Source organism: Oryctolagus cuniculus, chromosome 4 (genome assembly GCF_964237555.1).
Source record: "Oryctolagus cuniculus chromosome 4, mOryCun1.1, whole genome shotgun sequence".
NCBI classification, from domain to species: domain Eukaryota; kingdom Metazoa; phylum Chordata; class Mammalia; order Lagomorpha; family Leporidae; genus Oryctolagus; species Oryctolagus cuniculus.
In genome coordinates, this window is record NC_091435.1 from 68,181,422 (window position 1) to 68,205,935 (window position 24,514).

The 24,514-nt window shown below is 38.0% G+C and overlaps 1 protein-coding gene across 15 annotated transcripts in view; it reads right to left on the reverse strand.

Moving 5' to 3' along the window:
* Positions 1-377: 377 nt before the first annotated feature.
* Positions 378-24,514, reverse strand: part of SLC9C1 (solute carrier family 9 member C1) — a 102,418-nt gene continuing 78,281 nt past the window's right edge. For 6 of the 15 annotated variants that reach the window (XM_051859355.2, XM_051859353.2, XM_051859354.2 and 3 more), the window contains 7 exons: positions 19,378-19,503; positions 18,140-18,238; positions 16,368-16,535; positions 9,595-9,726; positions 9,274-9,459; positions 7,752-7,878; positions 379-1,294 (listed from right to left, as the gene is read on the reverse strand). In XM_051859355.2, coding sequence (XP_051715315.2) covers positions 1,083-1,294; positions 7,752-7,878; positions 9,274-9,459; positions 9,595-9,726; positions 16,368-16,535; positions 18,140-18,238; positions 19,378-19,503 — 1,050 coding nt within the window. In that variant the 3' untranslated portion in view covers positions 379-1,082. Of the gene's footprint in view, positions 1,295-3,243; positions 3,357-3,404; positions 4,238-5,482; positions 5,536-7,751; positions 7,879-9,273; positions 9,460-9,594; positions 9,727-16,367; positions 16,536-18,139; positions 18,239-19,377; positions 19,504-24,514 lie in introns of those variants that run through there. The other 9 variants (XM_051859362.2, XM_051859356.2, XM_051859363.2 and 6 more) reach the window with 7 other exon arrangements.

Sequence of the window (24,514 nt, forward strand, 5' to 3'; positions counted from 1 at the left end):
GTCATAATGTTCAGATTTCCCAAGCCCTAGGAGGAAGTGTGGCCCTGTAGACATACATTTAAATATTGATTACTCATTCAGGTATTTACTTAGGGTTTACCAAACTGGGGTGGGGGGATAAATGTTATTCTTGTTTTCAAGTCTCTACCCTGCCTCTTACCAGCTGTAAGGTTTTCTGTTAATTATTCAAGCTCACTTTTCTGTTTACTCATTTCTATGTTGGGATACATGGTACCTACTTTATATGATTGTAAAAGTTAAATTAATCACAGCTGTAGAGCATGTGGGATGCACTTAGCATACCGAGAAAACACACTAGTTTTTTTTTTTTTTAAAGATTTATTTATTTATTTGAAAAAGTTACACAGAAAAGGAGAGACAGAGAGAAGGAGAGAGAGAGAGTGAGCGAGCAAGCCTTCCATCTGCTGGCTAACTCCCTAGATGGCTGCAACAGCCAGAATTGCACCGATCCGAAGCCAGGAGCCAGGAGCTTCTTCTGGGTCTCCCATGCAGGTACAGGGGCCTGAGGACTTAGGCCATCTTCTACTGCATTCCCAGGCCATAGCAGAGAGCTGGATGGGAAGTGGAACAGCTGGGACTATAGCCGGCAACCATATGGGATGCCAACACTGCAGGCGATGGCTTTATCATGTATGCCACAGCATCTACCCTACTAATTCTTAAGTGTTGAGAATATTTTCTAAAATGAAGTGTCAGGTGTTGTACTCCATGTTGTGAATATAGTGGTAGATAAAGTGTATACTGGGGAATTTGGGCTGACTTACAGGAGTAGGGTTCAGTCTGAAATAATTTTCATTCTTTACTACAGTAAATCTTGGAGAGTGCCCAAGAAAAGTGAAATAAGACAACAGCCAAAAATCAGTATGTGGATTGAAAGCGACATTTAGAACATACTTTAATAGTATTGTATTTTTCATAAAATGAATCAAACCATATTGCTCAAGGAGACTTGAGCATATGCAGACTCTATCCATTGTAAAAGCTTATTTCCTGGCTCTAAGACTAAAATTTACACCAAGCTTTTCTGAGATGTTTGGGATATTTAAAAAAAATAATTACTTTCAACTAAGGAAATTTTGGGAAAAAATATATTTGAACTGGCTGGTGCCATGGTCCAGACTTCCTTCCTGCGTGGCACCAGGAACATCTGCACAGGTTTGCCTGGAAGTCGCCTCCTCTCCATGGAAGAGATTGTGGCTCAGCCAGGGGAGGCCTTTTATAACAGCAGCACCGGGATGTGCTTCAGTCTTCTCAACAAACTTGTCCATCACTCCTAACAGAAGAGAGAACACCATCAAAATTCAGAGAACTATGGAATCTTTCAACCCTGACCTACAACCTGGAACAGGATGCACTGGAGTCAGTTTCACCGTCACAAGAAACATCTCTCATTGGCAATGTTGGAAGCCAATGGGACCTGCTGGACTGGGTAGAGGTGGCTTATGTGTTACCAGGAGGAGGGCTTTCCATGGTGGGCAACACAGACATGGGCCATTCTCACTCACCGAGCTTCAGGCCAAGCAGGTCCCACTTCCCTTTCCATCACCAGTGCTGCTGAGTTTATAGGGAAGTAGAAAGGAACAGAGAACTTGCAAGTGATTTCTATTTCAATATCACTTAATGGTTTTATAATTAGGTTTTTCAGGATAAGAACAATAGAGTTACATAAAATAAGAAAGGTGAACAAAACCACTCCTAATTTCACCCTTCTAGAACTATAATTTAGTCACTTGGATTTATCTTTTCTAACAATTTTACATGTTGGAATTTGTTGTTTTTCTATGTTTTGTTTTCCTCTTTATGTTTTACATTGAATTATACAACCAACCTTTTTTTTTTTTATTTTTATTTTTATTTTTTTTTATTTTTGACAGGCAGAGTGGACAGTGAGAGAGACAGAGAGAGAAAGGTCTTCCTTTGCCGTTGGTTCACCCTCCAATGGCCGCCGCTGCAGCCGGCGCACCGCGCTGATCCGATGGCAGGAGCCAGGATCCAAGTGCTTTTCCTGGTCTCCCATGGGGTGCAGGGCCCAAGCACCTGGGCCATCCTCCACTGCACTCCCTGGCCATAGCAGAGAGCTGGCCTGGAAGAGGGGCAACCGGGACAGAATCCGGCGCCCCGACCGGGACTAGAACCCGGTGTGCCGGCGCCGCAAGGTGGAGGATTAGCCTATTGAGCTACGGCGCCGGCACAACCAACCTTTTTAACAATAGTATTATATTTCCCTGTATGGATATTCTGTAGTGAAACTACTCATTGTTGGATATCTGGACTCTTTTTAATTTTTGCCATTAGAAAAAGGAATTCCAGGGCCGGTGCCGTGGCTCACTTGGTTAATCCTCCACCTGTGGCACCAGCATCCCATATGGGCACCGGGTTCTAGTCCCGGTTGCTCCTCTTCCAGTCCGGCTCTCTGCTGTGGCCCAGGAGTGCAGTGGAGGATGGCCCAAGTGCTTGGGCCCCTCCCTGCACCCCCATGGGAGACCAGGAGGAAGCACCTGGCTCCTGGCTTCAGATCGGCGCAGCGCGCCTGCTGTGGCAGCCATTTGGGGGGTGAACCAACGGAAGGAAGACCTTTCTCTCTCTCTCACTGTCTAACTGTGTAATAATAATAATAATAAAAGGAATTCCATGGGCATTTTCTACATATATTCTTTTTAAAAATTTTTTAAAATTTATTTTAAAGGCCAAGAGACAGCAAGAGGAGAGAGACAGAGCAATCATCCATCCACTGGTTCACTTCCCATTGCCTACAACAGCCAGGGCTGGGCAAAGTGGGAGCCAGGATCTCAGAACTCAACCTGAGTCTCCCATACAGGTGACCATTACCTTCTGCCTCCCAGGATGTACATTAGCGGACCTGGAATTGGAAACAACTGGTACTCAAACCCAATCAGTCTGATATGGGATGCAAGCGTCCTAAGCAGTGTCTTAACCACCATGCCAAACACCATGTCTATTTTAATGCTTTGCATTCTTTCTTTTGGATTGATTCCCAGAAGTAGAATCACTGAATCAAAGTTTATGAGAATTTTTATGTTTTTTACAAATCAGCTTGACTCATCTTCCAGCAAAATATGAGAAAACAAGTATCACTCAATTTTCATCTATCTCACAGGAAATAGATGTCACTATTGAATAAAAATTTTGTTAATTTAAAAAAAAACAACTATTACTACTTCCCCTTGATTACTTTTGCATTTCTTAGGCTACTATTTTCACCTTATGTTAGGAATTGTCTTTGCTTGAGTTGGCTGCTCAGGTTTACTGGTTGGAATCCCCATGTTTTCTTAATCATGCTGTATACATTTTCCAAAGTAAAGGTACGAATCATACTGCAAGCAATTATCACACATAATTTTTCAGTATATTGTTGGTATTTAAAACTGTATTTAGATATAGTCTGTCATAGGAGGAGCCATGTAAGGTTTGCATTTCTTTTAAATGGAGATAAACCTAGTTAGCTGGTGAGTTTTATTTTTAAACCCAGTGATATCATTTATGTAACATAAAGTCACATAACGGGCATGCACACACAGCTAACTCCCTGACATTTTGAACAAGCGACTGTCAGACTGTGGCAGGCATTATTCCCGGTGGTCTCGCCCTCCATGTCCTCTATTCTGAAAATCCTCTTCCCTTCTCCACGAATACTCTGTTCCATCTCCATAGTCAGCCATGGCTCTTTTGGATTCCTTTAGATTCACTGGGTACAATCCATACGTATCTTGTGATTTAACTTTATCCTTGTGTATTTTGTCTTATCTAGACCATAAATAATTGAGAACTGAAGTCAGGAGTTACTGCTTTTTTATATCTTTCAATGGTACATGGATGCCTGAAAAATAGCCCGCTGAACTGGAAGCAGCCACTGCTGCAGGTGAGATTAAAAAGTAGGGCAGAGAGAGAAAAACTAAGAGACTACATAGTTTCCAGAGATCTAGATAAAGGAATCCTATTTTAAAGTTAATTTTCCAATCTAGAATTTAGAAACACTGTCATTAGAAAAAGCAACAGGCTAGTGGGTAGTGATATAATTCACACTATCACAGAAGGGTAAATGGACTTCTGGCTTCAATCTGGGCTTCCAGGGGCAGTTGTACCCCTGCTCATGTGAAGGAAATGGGGGCAGCTTACTGAATTTTCACTGAGGTTTATACCACAGGACATCTTAGATGTTAATATTCTCCTCAAGTAATTCTTCAGACTCTTGTATCTAGAAGTTGAGATAGGAAACAGAAATGAAAATGTTGAGACTGTTAATAAAGGTTAAATTTATAAAGCAGATTTTAGGGGTGGGTGTTGTAGCTAAACCACTGCTCGGGAAAACTGCATCCCATATTGGAGTCTCTGCTCTACTTCCAATTGAGCTTGCCTCTAATGCCTGCTGGGAGGCAGCAGATGACCAACCAAATGCTTGGTACCTGCCACCCACGTGGAAGACTCTGATGGAGTTCCAGCCGTCTGATTTTGGCCTGGCCCAGCCCTGGATGTTGTAGGCATTTTGGGACTGAACCGGCAAATAGATTTCTCTTTCTCTCTTCTCTCTTGCTTTGCCTTTTAAGTAGATGAATATAGCTAAAAATTGCCAAAAAATTTTTTTTGCTTTTTTGGTCTATGGATCAGAGGACTAAAAACTGACACTTCTGGCCATGGCAGTTCTGTGTGCTCTGCCTGGGGGACCAGAACACTTTGCAAGGAGCTGCTTGATGTGGCAGGCCTTTGATGGAGTTCTTCATTTTGTAAAGGGAAAACCACAGTTATAGGTTGGTTGTGATAGAGAAAAGGTTTGTGGGTGTTGCCAGGCATTGTGAATATAGAGGCAAACTGCCTTCAGGATGGAAGGTTCTAGATGCCTTGTTGAGGTAGCAGATGAGTTTAAGTGTCAGCATAAGATGTTGTGGAAGCAGCCCGGGTACATCACAGGTGGTCACCTGGAGAAGCAGCTGGATACTCATGTGATTCAAAACAAATCGTCATCTCCTGAACTTTTCTTTGTCACTTCACTGATATTCAAATAAAATTAATATAATTTCCTTCAATAATAGAAACTCTCCATACCCCAGTCTACAAAATGATGGGGCCTGGTTCCTATCATGGTCACTGGTTTGTGATCCAGCTGTACCATTTCCGATCCAGCTCAACAGCAACATCCAGCAACAGAAGATGGCCTGAGTGGTTGGGCCCCTACCACCCACGTGGGAGACCTGGAAGAAGCTCCTGGCTTTAGCTTGGCCCAGCCCTGGCAATTGCCACCATCTGGAGAGTGACCAGAGGATGGCCAATCTCTCTGTCTCTCTCTGTCTCTCTCTATTTCAGATAAATAACAAATCTTTTTAAAAAATCTACAAAATGATTAGCTGGTGAACTCCTTCAGAACAAGAGAAATATATTGATAGTTTCCATAAATTCCAGACTCTTTTCCCAAATACAAAACTTTGAAAAAGTGCTTTAAATTTACCTCTCCCTTATTTGCTTCTTCTTGAAGACATCCTTCCAACATTCTCTTTGCAGCTGGTTTAAGGAAAACAGTTCAATCATTGAAACAAGTCACTGTTTTCGATTAGTGCAACAATCAAATCAGACCTCATTCAAGCCATGCACATTTAATTATCTGTGATCTGAAACTGGTGGTCATGGGTTGGAAAGATCATTTTTAAGAAGAGCTTCTATTATGAAGATTCTATAATGAATGTCCAGAAAGTGTGGAAAGTAGAGAAACAAAACCATCTTAACACCCCCCCCCCCCCCCCCCCCGGTATTTTTACATGAATATGTATTGAGAGTGTCAGAGGTGTTGAGTAGCTAATGAGGATACATAAGAAAGCAAAAGAGTTCACACCCATGCCTTCCTGGAGTTTCCAGTTGGTGGAACACGCAGACAGGCAAATGGACTAGCAAAAAGATACGACATGGTAAAAATAGGATTGTGCACACTGGGCTATGGAAATGCACCGAAGAGTTACATCTTTCAGTTTTATTGATTGGGATGTGTCAATAATGGCTCCTCAGAGAAAAAGTCGAAATTTAAAGGATAAGGAGGAGTAGCTTCAGAGAACATTGAGAAATGGGGAAGAGACTGTTCCAGAGAGAAGAAACAGTAGATATAGAGGCTCAGCTCTCCCACGTCAGGTGAGCCACTAGTGGTTTGGTAGCACTAGGTCTCAAAGGGGAAAGAGTGGAAATGGCTAGCAAAGGAACAGACAGTGAAAGTCCCAATATTGTGTCTTGTATGTACTGCATTTTAAGGTCAGTAGGGACCGATGTGGCATTTTGTGTCCATGTAGATTCAATCATATAATTATAACATAATAAAGATAAAAATAATTTAAAATTAGCAATACAATGTTAATCACTGATATTTCACTTGATGTCTATCATTTGTTTCACATCACAACACAGAAAATTAACTTTTAATGCCTATATAATATCCAATCATATCGTTCATAGAGTTGATTTAATTAACTGTTCATACATGCATTCTGATTATTTTCTGTTGCTTTATATACTTATGATAAGTTTCTAGGAATTATATTATTTAATCAAAGGGTATAAACACATTTATGACTTTTGGAATCCTTAAATAAATTTACTTTATCAATTTATATTGGTATCAGTAAAGAAAGAACATATATCAGATTCCTTACTGTTTTTGGTCAGTAGATACTATAATTCTTAAGAAAACTCACAAATTAAGTGTATCAAGTATTTAGCTTATTTTTTTAAATTTTAGCTTGTGAATATTTTCCTCTATTTTGTTTGAAAGATATATTTTCTTTCATGAATTGTTCTTTGCTTATTTCTTAATAACATTTTTACTGACACACTATAAAATTAACTTTTTCTAATAAAAAGATTAATTTCATTTATTTGAAAGAGTTAGAGAGAAGGAGCAAGGAAAGAGAGAGATCAATCTTTTACCCACTAGTTCACTCCTCATATGGCTGCAACAGTTAGGACTGTGCCAGGCTGGAGCCTGAAATTCCATCCGGGTCTCCCATGTGGATGGCAGGAGCCCAAGGCTCTGGGCAATCTGCTGCTGCCTTCCCTAGTGCATTAGCAGGGAGCTGTTCTGGAAGTGGAGCAGCTGGGACTCAAACCTGTACTCACATGGGACACCTACGTCGCAGGTGCTGACTTAATCCACGGTACAACAATGTTAGCCCCTAAAATTAATTCCTGTATTTCATTTTAGAAAATTATTTCACTTTTGGTGAAATGATAAATATTCAGTTCTAATATACTTGTTTATTCCATAATTTAATTCTGTATTTTTCAATTTTAAATCAATCTCAAATTGAGCTACCAACTTTTAATCAATGGCTTAATAAATAATTTGTTATGATTTGATTTTTATCATGTGAAATTTGAGTGAATAATAGCATTTATATAAAAGTTATTCATTTACTTCCAGGGATTTATGTATTTGTTGTTCAGATAATACAATACTATAGTTCTTTCTATGTAAGATTTTGGAGGAAGAGTTAGTAATTCCCTCATTAATTTTCTCCCTATCATTTTGCTAACTTATGCATATTTATTCTTATAGAATAAAATATAAATAAAATTTCAATATTCTCAGTCTAACTTCAGCATAGGAGCACCAAATATAACAACTAGAAGGAATCCTCAATGTCCTAGGCATACTGCTTATAACTGTTTCCAAAATAGATATGACTATTTATAAAGGGAAATCTGTTCTCACAATTGTTCACAGAAATAGAACTCACCTAAAGATTTTGGTACAGAAGAAATTTTACGTGTAGATACATACTTTCTAGAGTTGAATCTGAATTTTTTCATATCAATTGAAGTTTGAATCATCATTACTTTTGTGAAATCTTCAGTGCCTTGTATCTAAAAGTTGACAGAATATAAGTTAATTCTGAGCAAAAATACAATTAAATGATTCTCTTGTAAGCTACTATTTCAGATCCTTCCTAAAGGGAAAATATTAATGAATCAACACAAATAAGATAGATATCTTAAAATTCCTGAACTTGTTGGTTTTGTGAAAGTCCATATTTCATATATCTTCATTGATTTTTATGTTTTTTAAAATTTATTTGAAAGGTAAAGACAGAAACACACACACACACACACACAGAGTTTCCATCTGCCAGTTCAATCCCAAAATGCCTAGAAAAGTCAGGGCTGGGCCAGGTCAAAACCAGAGCCAAGGTATCGATATGGGTCTCACAAATGGTGGCAGAGACCCAAGTACTTGAGACATCGCCTGCTGCAGCTCAGGGTGCACATTAACAGGAAGCTGGAGACAAGAGCTGGTGCTGAGACTGGAACTCAGGCACTCCAGTATGGGATACAGACATCCCTAGTAGCATCTTAACTGCTGCATCAAATACCCATCCCTCATTGATTTTCTAAAATATTTTGTTCATTTCTCTTCCAAATGAGAAAAATGATCCAGATCTAATCATCAATGACCATTTAAAAAATCACCCAGAGTTTTCAATACAGTAGAATATAAAGTTTAAGAAAGAGCAGATCTTCAGGAAACCGTTCCATGTTGTGGTTGTTTTTGACACGTTCTGAATCGTGTTGGTACTCCCATCCACAGTGAACAGATCTCATAGAGTCAGACAGGTTTCAGGAAGCTTCAAGAATCTCTCACTTGGCTGTCTACATTTCCAACCAGCCCCAACACCAAAGCTTTGTTATTATGTGTTCAGGATCAGAGGCACAGAGCACCATCTTTAAGAATGCTTCACTGTTCTCATGGTAACACACCAGTCCTGGAGTGTCCACTCAGAAAATCCCTCATCATCATTTCCTGTCTCAGAATCCCTCCCATTCCCATCTCGTCTTTTCCTTGTATCTCACATCTAGCCAGTAACATTGAATTACTACATTGACATAACTACATTGACATATCTCACATCTAGCCAGTAACATTGAATTACTACATTGACATAACTTTTTGTTTCTTCTTGGTTAAGATATCTCCTGAGGTTAAGTAGGCCCTCTTTTACTATGTACAGATGCACCAAAAATCTGTGACCCAAATGTCTGTGCAGATTGGACTGCTTCATCGTCATTGAATGAGAACAGCTTTTGCTTGGGCTGCAGCGTGCCAAAGCAGTCAGTGAAGACCATGTGTATGGACTTATATGGGTATGGGTATGGGTGGTGTTTATGGAATGGTGGGGGAAAATGGAGGATGGAGGGGTGAAAGCCCAGGACTGCTATGACAGTGGACTACTGATCTGAAGGTATAGGTTGACTTTTCTTTACCTGATGGCATGTTAAAGGAATTAAGAACGGTGCCTTATAAACTTTTCGTAACTGACAGTCTTCCACAGCTCCATGTATGAGGATAACGTCAGTTACAGTTTCATCATAGATATCACTTTTGATGCTCTTGGGTATATCTCTTACATAAATGTTACAGAGCTTTAATTGCATCTTGTAGTTCCAATCCTATAAGAAAAAATGCAATTTTGTAGTTTATTATTTTTATGAAGTATAATACAAACTCACACATAATAATGTCTAATAATATTTTATTCCAATTACATTCAGAGGGAAGGACAAGTTTATACAAACACCTCTTACCTCATAAGACAAATGTTCTCTGATTTTTCGGGCAGTAATACCAAGTCCAATTTTTAGCCACATTTTATGCTCGATGATAGGACAGCATTGTTCAAAAGCCTCAATCAAGTGAGTTTTGGAAATAAAACATGTCTAGAAAAAGCATAAAAATTTAATATTTCATTCTGTGCATGTGTGGTTTAAGAAATAAGGTTTTATCATTCATATGTAACATTAATAATAAGAATTTAAATTGTGTAAGATTTATGCTATTGTCTGGAAACCTATTAAAATGTGCATAGTGATAAATATGCAATCTTGCCATGTACTAAATTTTAAAAGACTGTGATACAATGAAAGGTCCTTTCTTATTCTGTCAAAAGTTGTGTATATTTATAGAATGTAGTGTGTTATTTTGATATATGTATATATTGTGGAGTAATTATATCAAGCTCATCAACATACATGTCACAAATATACTTGTTTTTATTAATTTATTTTTAATTAACAAATACTTGTGTATTTATAAATTATATATAAATTATATATACTTGTGTATATATAAATAATAATTTTTGTTTTTTAAAAAACTTTTATTTAATAAATATAAATTTCCAAAGTACAACTTTTGGATTATAGCGGCTTTTCCCCCCAATAACCTCCCTCCCACTCGCAATCCTCCCATCTCCTGCTCCCTCTCCCATCAAGATTCATTTTCAATTATCTTTATATACAGAAGATCAGTTTAGCATATACTAAGTAAAGATTTCAACAGTTTGCACCCACACAGAAACACAAAGTATAAAGTACTGTTTGAGTACTAGTTATAGCATTAATTCACAATGTACAACACATTAAGGACAGAGATCCTACATGAGGAGTAAGTGCACAGTGACTTCTGTTGTTGATTTAACAATTGGCACTCTTGTTTATGGCATCAGTAATCACCCTAGGCGCTTGTCATGAGTTGCCAAGGCTATGGAAGCCTTTTAAGTTTGCTAACTTCGATCTTATTTAGATAGGGTCATAGTCAAAGTGGAAGTTCTCTCTTCCCTTCAGAGAAAGGTACCTCCTTCTTTGATGGCCCGTTCTTTCCACTTGGATCTCACTCACAGAGATCTTTCATTTAAGGTTTTTTTTTTTTTTTTTTTTTTTGCCAGTGTGTCTTGGCTTTCCATGCCTAAAATACTCTCATGGGCTTTTTAGCCAGATCCGAATGCCTTAAGGGCTGATTCTGAGGCCAGAGTGCTGTTTAGGACATCTGCCATTCTATGGGTCTGCTGTGTATCCCGCTTCCTATTTTGGATCATTCTCTCCTTTTTAATTCTATCAGTTAGTATTAGAAGACACTAGTCTTGTTTATGTGATCCCTTTGACTCTTAATCCTATCATTATGATCAATTATGAACTGAAACTGATCACTTGGACTAGTGAGATGGCATTGGTACATGCCACCTTGATGGGATTGAATTGGAATCCCCTGGCACCTTTCTAACTCTACCATTAGGGCTAAGTCCGATTGAGCATGTGCCAAACTGTGTAGTGTGTAGTGTGTATATTGTAATGAGTCAATCAAATTATGGATTTATCACCTCACCAACTAATCATTTTTGTCTGCAGTGAGGACATTTATTTGAGAGGTAGAGTTACAGACAGTGAGAGGGAGAGACAAAGGTCTTCCTTCTGTTGGTTCACTCCCCAGTGGCCGCAATGGCTGGAGCTATGCCGATCCAAAGCCAGGAGCCAGGTACTTCTTCCTGGTTTCCCACGTGGGTGCAGGGGCCCAAGGACTTGGGCCATCTTCCACTGCTTTCTCGGGCCACAGCAGAGAGCTGGATTGTAAGAGGAGCAGCCAGGACTATAACCAGAGCCCATATGGGATGCCGGCGCCACAGGCAGAGGATTAACCTACTGCGCAACAGCACTGGCCCAAAAATCCATTTTTAAGCAATTTTGAGATATATGTCATATTAACTATGGTCACCATGCTGTGTAATAGATAATAAAAACTTATTCCTCCAGTAGAACTGAAAATACATCCTTTGATGAAAGTCTATCATATGACTCAGCCATCCCATTCCAGGGAGTATACCCAAAGGAAATGAAATTGGCATATAAAAGAGTTATCTGTACCCCCATGTTATAACAGCTTAATTCACAAAAGCTAAGATATGGAATCAACCCAGATGTCCGTCAACTGATGACTAAATAAAGAAAATTATGGAATGCTACTCAGCCAATGAAAAGAATGATATCCTGACATTTGTAACAAGATGGATGCAACTGGAGACCATTATGATTAGTGAAATAAGCCAGTCCCCAAAAGACAAAGATCATATGTTTTCTCTGATTTGTGGTAGCTTATAGAGTACAAAAAACCCTGAATGTATAAGTAAAATTAACATCTTATGATCTGATTATTGTTTATAGTCCTTGTCCATATTCCTGTGGAACAATGGTCTTTCTACTTTTTACTTGTTGAACATTATATTTAGTGGACTATGAAGCCTGAGATTACAAAGTAAATTGAACATATGTTATTGTAAAAATTAAAAGAAAAAAGAAGGAAGGAGGTAGATAGGAAGTGGGAGTGGGAGGGGAATATCGTTATGTTCTTAGAATTGTATCTTTGAAATATATGAAATGTGTTCTCTTTATGTTAATAAAAAATAAAGTTCAATTTAAAAAATCTCCCTTTTCCTCATCCCTCCTCCTTCCACTCCCCAGACAGTGGTAATGCACTTATTAATCCGTTTCTATGAGATCAACTCTTTTAGAGTCCACATGTAACTGAAATTGTGTAGAATTTTCATTTCTGTGCCTGGGTTATGTCACTCAGCATAATGTCCTCCAGGTTCATCTATGTTGTATTCCATTGTGAATACATTGTGTAGTCTGTTCATCCATTCATCTATTGATGGACAGTTTGGTTGCTTCCATGTCTTGGCTACTGTGAATAACACCACAAAGATCTTAAGAGTGCATCTTTTTGACATAATGATTTCATTTCCTTGGCTTTAAATCCAGAAGTGGAATTGCTGGGTCTTACGGTAGTTCTACTTTAAATTCCTGCCAACAGTGGGCAACGATTTCCTTTTCTCCACATCTTGGGTAACACTTGTTATCTTGTATCTGATAACTCATTCTAACAGGTGCAAGGTGATTTTAATTTGCACTTCTGTGAATAGTGATGTTGAGCACGTGTTCCTGTCTGTTGTCCATCTGTATGTCTTCTTTAAAAAAAAGTCTATTCAGGTATTCTGCGCATTTTAATTGGATTTTTAAAAAAGATTTATTTATTTATTTGAAAGTCAGAGTTGCACAGAGAGAGAAGGAGAGACAGATAGAGAGGTCTTCCATCCACTGGTTCACTCCCCAATTGGCCGCAACAGCCTGGAACTGTGCCGATCTGAAGCCAGGAGCCAGGAGCTTCCTCCAGGTCTCCCATGTGGGTGCAGGGGTCCAAGAACTTGGGCTATCTTCTACTGCTTTCCCAGGTCATAGCAGAGAGCTGGGTCAGAAGTGGAGCAGCTGAATCTCGAATCAGCACTCATATGGGATGCAGGCACTGCAGGCAGCGGTTTTACCTGCTACGCCACAGTGCTAGCCCCTTAATTGGATTATTTGTTTTCTTGCTATTTCATTGTTTGAGTACTACATGTATTTTGGATATCAGTCCCTGATTATATGTATGGTTTTCAAGCCAGGAGCCTGAAACTTCCTCCTGGTTTCTCATGTGAGTGGCAGGGATCCAAGGACTTGAGCCATCACAGGATGCATGATCAGGAAACTAGAACAGAAGCAGAGAAACTAGGACTCAAACTGGCACTCTGATGTGGGATGTGGTCACTTAAATTGCCGCACCCCAATGCCTGCCCCCATTTAACCTTTTCAAATAAAGGTATATTTTGAAAAGTCTATGTTCGAGGGTAGCAAATGTTTCAGCCCAACGGTACAGATACGAAATAAGAATGAAGTTGCTATGACTATTCAGATATAAGCCTTAGTGTTTGATCTATATAATTTCTCTTTGGTAAATACATACAGTTGGGACTGTTTAACATTATTATGAAGTATAATTAGTTTAATATTAACCTAACTATACAAATTATCTTATGGTTGTTTCAACTTGCTGTGCCTACTAATATGCATCTCTTGAAGGCAGTACAGAATTGGACATTTTATTAAAATTAATGATGATAACTACTTTTTTAGTTGATATGATTAGATCACCAACAGTGCAAACATTGATATGATTTGGTTTAAAGTGATCATTTGCTATTTGTTTTCCATTTATCTTTTTTTTGGGTGGGTTGGGGAGGGTTTCATCTCCTTTCATGTCTTCTTGTAGGTTAATTAAATATTTTTATATTCCATTCATTCCTTTATTTGTTCTAAGCTACATATATTTTGTTGTCCCTCTACTACTAACAATCCATACTCGAATACCACTTCATATTTCACACATAATCCTTTGTACTCCCCACTCCCAACTTCACACTTCACAGTTTTCATCTCCGATGTCACAAAAATAATAGGTTTACAAGAGAATAATTTCATTTACATGTCCCTAATTCTATATTTTGTCATATCTTTTACTTTACATGTTATAAACCTCTCTCTCTCTCTTTTTAAAGATTTATTTATTTAGTTGAAAGTCAAGTCAGAGTTACACAGAGAGAGAAGGAGAGGCAGATAGAGAGAGAGGTCTTCCATCCACTGGTTCACTCCCCAATTGGCCGCAATGGCTGGCGCTTCTTATGATCCAAAGCCAGGAGCCAGGAGCTTCCTCCATGTCTTCCCATGCAGATGCAGGGGCCCAAGGACTTGGGCCATCTTCTATTGCTTTTCCAGGCCGTAACAGAGAACTGGATCGGAAATGGAGCAGCCGGGACTTGAACTGGTGCCTATATAGGATGCTGGCACTGCAGGTGGAGGCTTTACCCACTACACAGCTCCGGCCCCTACAACAGTATCTCTTACAACAGTATTGTTTCTATTTAAGAAAGTTGCATTTTAAGGAAATTACAAGAATCAAAAAATTCAATTGTTTATTTTACTTACGTATTCATTATTTTTGGTGTTCTTTTTCTTTACCTATAGATGTGGTTTTCTGTCTAATAGCATTTACTTTTAGCCTGCAGAATATTGGTCAACATTTATGATAGTCCAGGTCTGGTTAGGAAGACTTCTCTCACCTTTTTAGTAGAAAAATACTTTTTCCTTTCACATTTTTAAGTGTTGTTCTTAAGCTGATGTTGTGACATGATGGCTTAAGCCACTACTTGAGGTACACATCCTGTATCAGAGTGCCAGTTTGAATCCTACCTCCTCTGCTTCCATAATGTGTCTAGGAAGCAGTAGTTGATTGCTCAATAGTTGGGTACCCACCACCCATGGATGGAGCTCTTGGTTCCTGGCTTTGGTGTGGCTCAGCTGTAGCTGTTGTAGCCATTTGGGGAGTGATCTAGCAGATGGATGAATCTCTCCTTCTTGCTCTATGTTTCTATATCATGTTGCCCTATTGGTTTCAAGCCTTCATTGTTTCTGATATGAAGTTAGTGATATGACAATTATTCTCTTTGATCTCCGGGATACAAGTTTTCTTACTCTGATTGCTTTCTGAATTTTTTTTCTCTTTGATTTTTTGGCAATTTGATGTGTGTGTGTGTGTGTGTGTGTGTTTATCATGTTTGGGATTCAGCTTCTTGAAACCGTAAGATAAAATTTTCCATCCATGTGGGAAAAGTCTCATTCTCTTCACCTTATGCAACGTCTATTTACATGTACTGCACCGCGTGGTAACGTCACGCAGATCTCTAGAGTCTCTGGACACCTTTAAGAATCATTATCCTCTTTGTCTTCCAAACTATATTATTTCCATTATCTGTTTTCCAGTTCATGGATCTTTATTACTGCCATATTCAAACTGTTTTTTTTTTAATTCTAAAATTTCCATTTGGCTGTTTTCTGTATTTCTATATTATGATGGCTAATGTTTCCTATCTCTACTGTTTGGAATCATTTTCCTTTAGTTGTTTGAATATATGTCCTTTTGATTCTCTGAATCTGTTCTTAACGGCTTTAAAGTTCTTGTCTGCCCAATCCGTATTCTGGGCAATCTCAGTGGTTCTTTCTATTTATTACTCCCCCACACTACTTATACTAAAGATTGTAATTTAATGTTTTTTCTGCTTGTTTTGAAATTCATAATTGCTGGTGATATCTTACAGAACTCTCAGATGCTTTTTGTCTTCCACAGAACATTGTTGATTTCTGTTGTGATAGGCTACTCATTTGCAGTCTGATCAGTCTGAGCTTGTGTAGCTCTCATTTTATGCTTTGGGGCAATAGTATATCAGTAAGAAGCATGGTCCTTTGCAAATTTGGTCCTTTATCATATCTAGGAAAATTTCAACCCACTTTGCTTAACTTTTCCATTAATATATTCCATTAATATATCAATATATATTAACATATTCTAGCTCTGACTTCCATTAATATATTCTAGCTCTGAGTTCTCCCCCTTTCTCATTCTCCAAATCAAGGTATTGATAGTTGGCATATCCATCAGAGAGTTTCTATGCCCAGTTTTTCTGGTTCAGTTCTTCTTCTATGAAATCAGCACATTTGATGAGTTTAATTATATAATAACTTTTGCTCCTTTGTCATTCTTATTTTTTAGGTAAATTGTCACCAGAATGTAAACATATACTAGACACTGAAATAACCTTGAATTTGATATGAAATCTTTGACAAGATACAATGGTAAGATGCATGTGGTATTTTCTTACCTCCACTACAGTTTTGCAGATGGCAGAATATTTCATCTGTTCATTAGTTAAGCAGTTTAATTCTCCTATGATTTCCCCACTGAGCACATAGTCTGTGTAAATTATCTGATAATCTTTATCCTCTGACTCCATTTGGTCAATCCCCAAACCTGGTTTTGATCTTTTAAGCTGTTCAATAAGAATTAGAAAAATACATTAAGTCAATTAACATGTATTACCAAAACCAGTTTGTGACTTTTACCGCTTTGATTTTAACATTTGCAATATGTACATATAGTTTTAAGAACACTTATTACTTGCTTTTAGAAGGTAATTTATTAAATTAGTGGTGACTTAGATACAAAGCGTTTTTTTTTTGGTTTTGTTTTTTTTTGTTTGTTTTTTTTGACAGGCAGAGTGGACAGTGAGAGAGAGAGACAGAGAGAAAGGTCTTCCTTTTTCCATTGGTTCACCCTCCAAAGGCCGCCGCGGCCAGCGCGCTGCGCTGATCCGAAGGCAGAAACCAGGTGCTTCTCCTGGTCTCCCATGGGGTGCAGGGCCCAAGCACTTGGGCCATCCTCCACTGCACTTCCTGGCCACAGCAGAGAGCTGGCCTGGAAGAGGGGCAACCAGGACAGAATCCGGTGCCCCGACTGGGACTAGAACCCTGTGTGCCAGCCCCGCAAGGCGGAGGATTAGCCTAGTGAGCCGCAGCGCCGGCCACAAAGCCTTCTTAAACATTCTGATCTTTCTGATTTCTGTTAGTCAACCAACATGTACCAGCCACCTTATAATGGCTAAATCTCCAACTCAGGTAGACCTAAGATAAGTAATTATTTATACCATAATTTTTATCTTAAATGCTGATCGTTCTGATGATTCTGTTTTGAGAAATTGTGGCTTAAACAATAATGGGTATTGTCCACTGTGGCTGAACATGAATATTATCATTTGAATGGTTGTTGCTGTCTCACAAATATAACTATGTAGTTCTTAATACCCAAACTTATTAATTCTCAATTTCAAAAAGTTTTCATTAAAAACTTGTGCTCAAAAATGCATTTGTAAATAATTCTGGGAGTGGGTAGTTGACCTAAGAGTTAAGATCCTGGTTAAAATGCCTGTGTGCTGTTAGCAGAATGCCAGGATTGCATATCAGGCTTTTTTTTTTTTTTTTTTTTTTTTTTTTTTTTTTTTTGACAGGCAGAGTGGATAGTGAGAGAGAGAGACAGAGTGAAAGGTCTTCCTTTTTGCTGTTGGTTCACCCTCCAATGGCCTCCACGGCTGGCGTGCTGTGGCCCACTGGCGCACTGCGGCCGGCGCACCGCGCTGATCCGATGGCAAGAGCCAGGTGCTTCTCCTGGTCTCCCAAGGGGTACAGGGCTCAAGCACTTGGACCATCCTCCACTGCCTTCCCGGGCCACAGCAGAGAGCTGGCCTGGAAGAGGGGCAACCAGGACAGAATCCGGCGCCCCGACCGGGACTAGAACCCGGTGTGCCGGTGCCGCTAGGCGGAGGATTAGCCTAGTGAGTCAGGCTTTGGTTTTGAAGGCAATTTCCTGCTATTGTAGAAACTGAAAGGCAGTAGTGATGGCTTAAATGACTGGGTTCTTGCCACACACATGGGAGACCTATAGGGAGTTCCTGGTTCCTGACTTCAGTTCCTAGCCCAACCACAATCAGTTGTGGGCATTTGAGGAATGAATCAATGAATGGCATCTCTCTTTGTCTATCTCTTTCTGTCTCTCTGCCTCTCGAATAAATTAAGAACAAACCAAAACACTCTGTCTTACCTTTACCATGCCTGAAATAATGATATAGATTCCTTTGGGCTCATCACCTTCTTCAAATATATTATTTCCACAGTCAAATGTAACAATTTTGGCTCTTTCCTAAAAAAATATTACCAAATATGTGAGCCATAGTGCTGGGCCCTGCCAAAACAATATTTCAATAATGACTAGGAATGTGGAAGTTTACATTTCAATAAATGTTTTTATATTTTATAGTAAGTATCATTCAATAATGTCTGAAATATCACATTAGTAATAAATTTATAAGAGAAAACGGGAATTATGAATAGCAAAGAGAAGAAGGTGGATTTTCACAGATACATGTAATTTCAGATGTAGTATTTATTTGTAGAATAGGAAAGAAATAATCTAGGTATAAGGATGAAAATATTTCATCTGGATAAAAAATAATGGTGGCTAATGTAGGCTGGTGGTACAAACATGTCTGATATATATTCATGCTCTAAATAGCTGATGAAATAAAAATCACTTATTCAAAACATTTTAAGCAGGTGGAAAAATATAATTGGTATCTTGGTACCAACCAGGCATAGAAAACAAATATTATTAGGAGAAGTTAGATTCATTTATATGTTCATTCCACAAATACTTACTGAGACTGTAGTATACATTAGTCAAAGTACTAGGAACTAAGTAATCAAAAGATGCATTGAAATTATAGTAAAGGAGGTAAAAATATGGCAGAGGAAAAAGATGTAAGCATAATGTTAATTTAGTGTACTTATTGCAGCAATACAAGTACATACTGGATACATTGGTGGCAACTTCAGTCCACTGAATGCAAAATGGACCTCAGGATGGTCTTCTACCAATGGGAGTATCTGACCCCAAAGTCTACTTCTCCTAGGACCTCTGGTGTCCAGAGGAGCAAGAGATGTTTGAAAAAGACAAATGTGAAGGAGCAGTCCATGAAAAGTAAAAAGCATCCACAAATGACTGGGATGAGAAAGCAGTGTCAAGTGTGCGATCACCATTGAGTAGAACAGCACAGAGCACGGAGAGTGTCTGATGCATAAAAAACAGAAGTTGCAGACACAGAAACAGATTGTGGAAGGGAGTTGCACGTCATACTCGAGGATTTTGATTTTATGTGATGAGCAATAAAAGGAAAATTTAGCAAATCTTATACTAGAGCATACTATGGTAAAATCCTTATTTTTTAAAATATTATATCTTGGTGCATTAAAGATGAATTACTAGCAAATAAAAAATGTTACCTGGATGAAGTTTATAAGGTTTTCATCCTTATCTAGCCATGGAATATGATATAGGGTTTCTTCAACAGTCATAGGCTTGATAATAGATTGAAAATCGAGCACCTCTCTTGTTTTGGCCATGATTAACTGAAACCACAAAATTTAAAAAGATGAGGAACCAAACTTTAGTAAACAGAATGTTCAAAGCAATATTGTTTTTGTGCTATTTCCTGTTCTTTATATATATATATATATATGTGTGTGTGTGTGTGTGTATTTTTTAAAGATTTATTTATTTATTTGAAAATCAGAGTTACAGAGAGAGAGAAGGAGAAGCAGAGAGGGAGAGAGAGAGAGAAAGAGAGGGAGAGAGAGAAAGAGGTCCTCCATCCGCTGGTTCACTCCCCAGATGGCTGCAACAACAGGAGCTGTGCTGATCCGAAGCCAGGAGCCAGGAGTTTCTTCCAGGTCTCCCATGTGGGTGCAGGGGCCCAAAGACTTGGGCCAGTTTCTACTGCTTTCCCAGGCCACAGCAGAGAGCTGGATCAGAAGTGGAGTAGCTGGGACTTGAACTGGTGTCCATATGGGATGCTGGCACTGCAGGCGGCGGCTTTACCAGCTATGCACAGTGCCAGCCCTATTTCCTGTTCTTGATCTGATTCTTTTTTTCTTCCATGAAAACCTCTAATCTCTTCTCTTTACAAACTCAAGTATATTGGATACACCTGAAGAGCACAAATCATAAATGTCCATTCAAAGAGTATTTACAAAGTGAAAATTCTTAGTAACCAGCATCCAGATTAAAAATAAAACACATGATGGCCAGCTCCGCAGCTCACCTTTCCTCTAAAAAAGATATTTTTTTCTACATCTGAAAATCCTGCTTTGTGATCTCTTCAAATCATCATTCTTTTCCAAAGACTAGCGTGGATTTTTCTACAACTGTTGTTAAGCTTTTTATTGTCTCATGCTTTATCTACATGAAATCAGGATATATATTGTTTGCTTTGGTTTCATTTGCTCAGCATTGTGTTTCTGAGATTCATCCATGGGTTGCAAGGAGCAAAATTTATTCATTTTATTTTCATTGCTGTGTAGTATTTTGTTGTATAAAACACCACAGCTTTATTTACCTATTGCTTGCCATTTGGGCTGCTTCAGTTTGAGGCTTTTATGAATAATGCTATTGTGAATATATGTCTGATATTAATAAGCATACATTTTCATTGGGTATATGGTTATCTAACCTCATGTTGGGTCGTAAGATTTGCATGTGTTCAATAATTTTTCAAAGTGCTTGCATAGATTTATACTCCTCCTCTAATGTTCCAATTATATATGGTGACCTACATTTGGTATGGAAATTTTGAAAAATTAAGTTTCTTATAGTTGTGTATTAGTATTTCACTCTGGTTTTAATTTGCATTAAGCTCAATGCAATTATATTTAACTCATTTTCCTATATTCATTGACCATCTGAATATTCTCTGTTTGAAGTGTTGTTTACACAAATCTTTTGCCCATTTAAAAAGTGGGCTTTCTATTTTGTTTTTATGGATTAGTAAGAGATTTTAAAATATATTTTAAATTTATTTTTCTGTATATTTTGGGTATGAGTTCTTCTTTGGATATATTTATCTTGCAAATATCCTCTTCCCTTTTGTGGATTATGTTTTCATTTCCTCAATCTTTTTTTGATTTTTATGTTACTTAAATCCAATTTTGTGTCCTGTTTAAAAAATCACAGTCTATGCCAATATCATTAAAATTCTAATATCTTCTAGAATCTTATTGCATTACCTTCTACATTTGATTCTACAATCTATCTTGAATTGTATGGTGTGAAATAAGGGTTCAGATTCATGAATGAAATAGTGAAGGCATTCTAACAGAGAAAAAGAAGCTATTTAGACAAAATTCAAGCCTAAACAAGTGGCAAGATATTGTGTTGATAGATTGAGTCAGTATTACAAAGATGTCAATGCTCCTCAAATTGATATGCAGGTTGAATGGGATCTCAGTGGAAAGTTTAATGGAATCTGAACAACTATTTAGTGGAAATTTCCAAGCTGACTTTAGCATTTATTTGAAAATATGAAATGTCAGAAACTAGTCAAAATAGTCTATAAAAATCACAACTGGAAGACACACATGATCAGATATGAAGTATTAAGTTTTAGTTATAAGACAGTGTGATTTGGTTCAATAATAGACTAAACAATGGGACAAAATAGACTGTAAAAATCTATCCACATCTACATATTACACAATCACTTAATTTATGACAAAGGCTCATATGGTGTAACAGAGTGGGGTGTTTCACAAATTATGCTAGGTCAATTGATTATCTATATAGAAAAAATGCTAACTTTGACCTAGCATTGTTATGGAAGACATTCTTTCTTTTCAACTTTTCCTGATAGCTAGTGTTGTTGAGCAGTTTTTCATATATTTGTTGAGCATTTGTATTTCTTCTTTTGACCACTGTTTATTCAGGTCTTTTGTCTATTTATTCACTGATTGGTTTCTTTTTTGTTTTCGTTTTTGAGTGTTTTTAGTTCCTCGTATATTCTGGATATTAATCCCTTGTTTGAAAAGTAGCTTGCAAATATTTTCTCCAATTCTGTAAGATATATCTTCTCTTGCTTCTTTTACTGTGCAGAAGCTTCTGAGTTTGATATAATACCATTTATCTAGTTTTGATTTTGTTGTCTGAGCTTTTGGGGTCTTGTGCAAAACTGTCATTGCCTACACCAATGTCTTAAAGTGTTTCTCTACATTTTCTTGTTGCAATTTCATAGTTTCAAGTCTTTGATATATCGAGTTATTTTTGTATTTGGCAAGAGATAGGGATCTAATTTTATTTTTCTACATACATATGTCCAATTGTGCCAGAATAATTTATTTTTAAGATTTTTTTATTTGTTTGTTTCATTTACTTGAAAGGTGGAAAGAGAGAAAGAGAGAGAGAGAGAGGAGAGAGGGGGAAATGTCTTCCATCTATTGGTTCATTCTTCAAATGCCTGCAACAGCAACAATAGCCAGAGCTGAGCCAGGCCAAAGCCATCAGCCAAGAACTCCATCCAGGAATCCCATGTGGGTGGCAGGGATCCAAGCACTTTAGCTGTCATTTGTTGCTTCCTAGAATGCATTAGCAGGAAGCTGGATCAGAAGTGGAGTAGCTGGGACTCCAGCCAGCACTCCAATATGCTTGCCAGTTTTTTTTTTTTTTAAATAACCTCTGAGCAGTAAATTGTGTAAGTAAAATCTACTTGTTAAATTCTCTAGAATGTTGTTTGAATTTTGTTCAAGGCTTATTAGTTTGACTAATGTTTTATTGATAACTAACATCTTAGTACATTGATTTTCTGAGGAATAATTTGTAATCTACTGTCCTTAGGTCAACTCCTGCTTGAATCCTGTTTTCGTAAATAAAGCTTTTTTTTTTTCAGAACACAGTCATGCCCATTTATCTGTAAATTCTCTAATGTCCTTTTGGTTCTATAATGTCAGAATGCAGTGGTTGTGACAACGACTACAAAACTCAAATAATATAAAAGGTTTATTAAGTTGTCCTTAACAGAGAATGGGCCAACTCTTTCTCTACAGAAACATGTATTCCGTAAAATTTTTCAATTCGTGCCATATAGATGTTACATATTTTACATAAAACTCATGTTTACAGATTTAGATTTTTCCTATAATTTGTAATATGACACTTTCTACATTTTCTTTTATTGAGGAAAAACTTTATGTATTGATCTCATTTCTTGAAACCCTACTGAATTTACTTATTAGTCCTACAGATTTATTTTTAAATACCTATTTATTCATTTGAAAGTCAGAATTAGAGAGAGGGAGAGACAGAGGGTGAGGGAGAGAGAGGGAGAAAGAGTAGGAGAGGGAGAGGAAGGGGGGGGGAGAGAGAGAGAGAAAGAGAGAGAGAGAGAGAGATCTTCCAACTGTTGGTCCACTCCCCAGAGGCCACAACAGCTGGGCTAGTCTAGGCCAAAGCCAGGAGACGGAACTTCATCCAGATCTCTCACAGGGGTGCAGGGGCCCAAATACTTGGGCCATTAGCAGGGAGCTGGATCAGAAGCAGAGCAGTTGGAACATGAATCGGTATCAGTGCCCATATGGGATGCTGGCAGTGCTGGTGGCAGATTTACCCATTATGCCACAATGCTCGCCCCTCCCCGATGATGTTTTAAAAAAATTATTACTTGAGAGGCTGAGAAACAGAGAAATAGAGAGAGAAGGAGAGAGAGTGTATGAGCTTCCATTGATTGATTCATTCCCCAAATGCCTGCAATGGCTGGGGCTGGGCTGGGCTGGAGCCAAGAGCCAGGAACTCAATCCAAGTCTCCTCCATGAGTGATAGGAACCCAATTACATGAACCAGCACTGCTGCAGTACCGGATCTATGATCTCAGGAAGCTGAGTCTAGAGCCAGAGCTGATGGGACTTGCACATCTTAGCAGCTAGACTCAACGCGCCCTTCAGTCCCACAGTTTTTGTGTTAACTCCCTATGATTTTTAATTAAAAATAAAAAAGCAGTTTTCTCCTCTTTCCAAAATTGCCATCTCTCCGTTTCCATTCTTTCCTCCTAGATGAAGCTGACTTCCAGCCCACCATTCAGTGATTGGACATGACACTGCTTTTCTTTCACTCCAGAGTTTCATTGGAATGCTTCTTAATGTCCTGCTAGCTAATGCAGTGTTTGCTGTTAGTTTTTAACAAGTATTTTTTAAATCAAGTTAAGGATGTTTCTTCTGTTATTAGCCTTTTAAGATTTTTTTTTAACATTCTGAATGAGGGTTGAGTCTTATAAAATTGATTTTTCTTTTCTGTGTGAGACACATAGCTATTTTGGGGATTAAAAACTACTTATATCCAATATACTACCATTTAACATACTTTTAAATTCTATTCAGTACTATTAAACTATGAAGTTTTATATATGTACCCACAAATATAAAAGCTTTCTGTTTTTATTCTATTCCCATTTTAGTGTCTTATTTGTACTTAGAGAATGAATTGGGACCCTTTCTATATTTTTACATGTCATTGTATCATTTTAAATAACTTAGAGGAAGATAATGTAGACAATCTCAACTATAATTGTTTTCCTGAATCATAGTTTATATGTAAAGCATT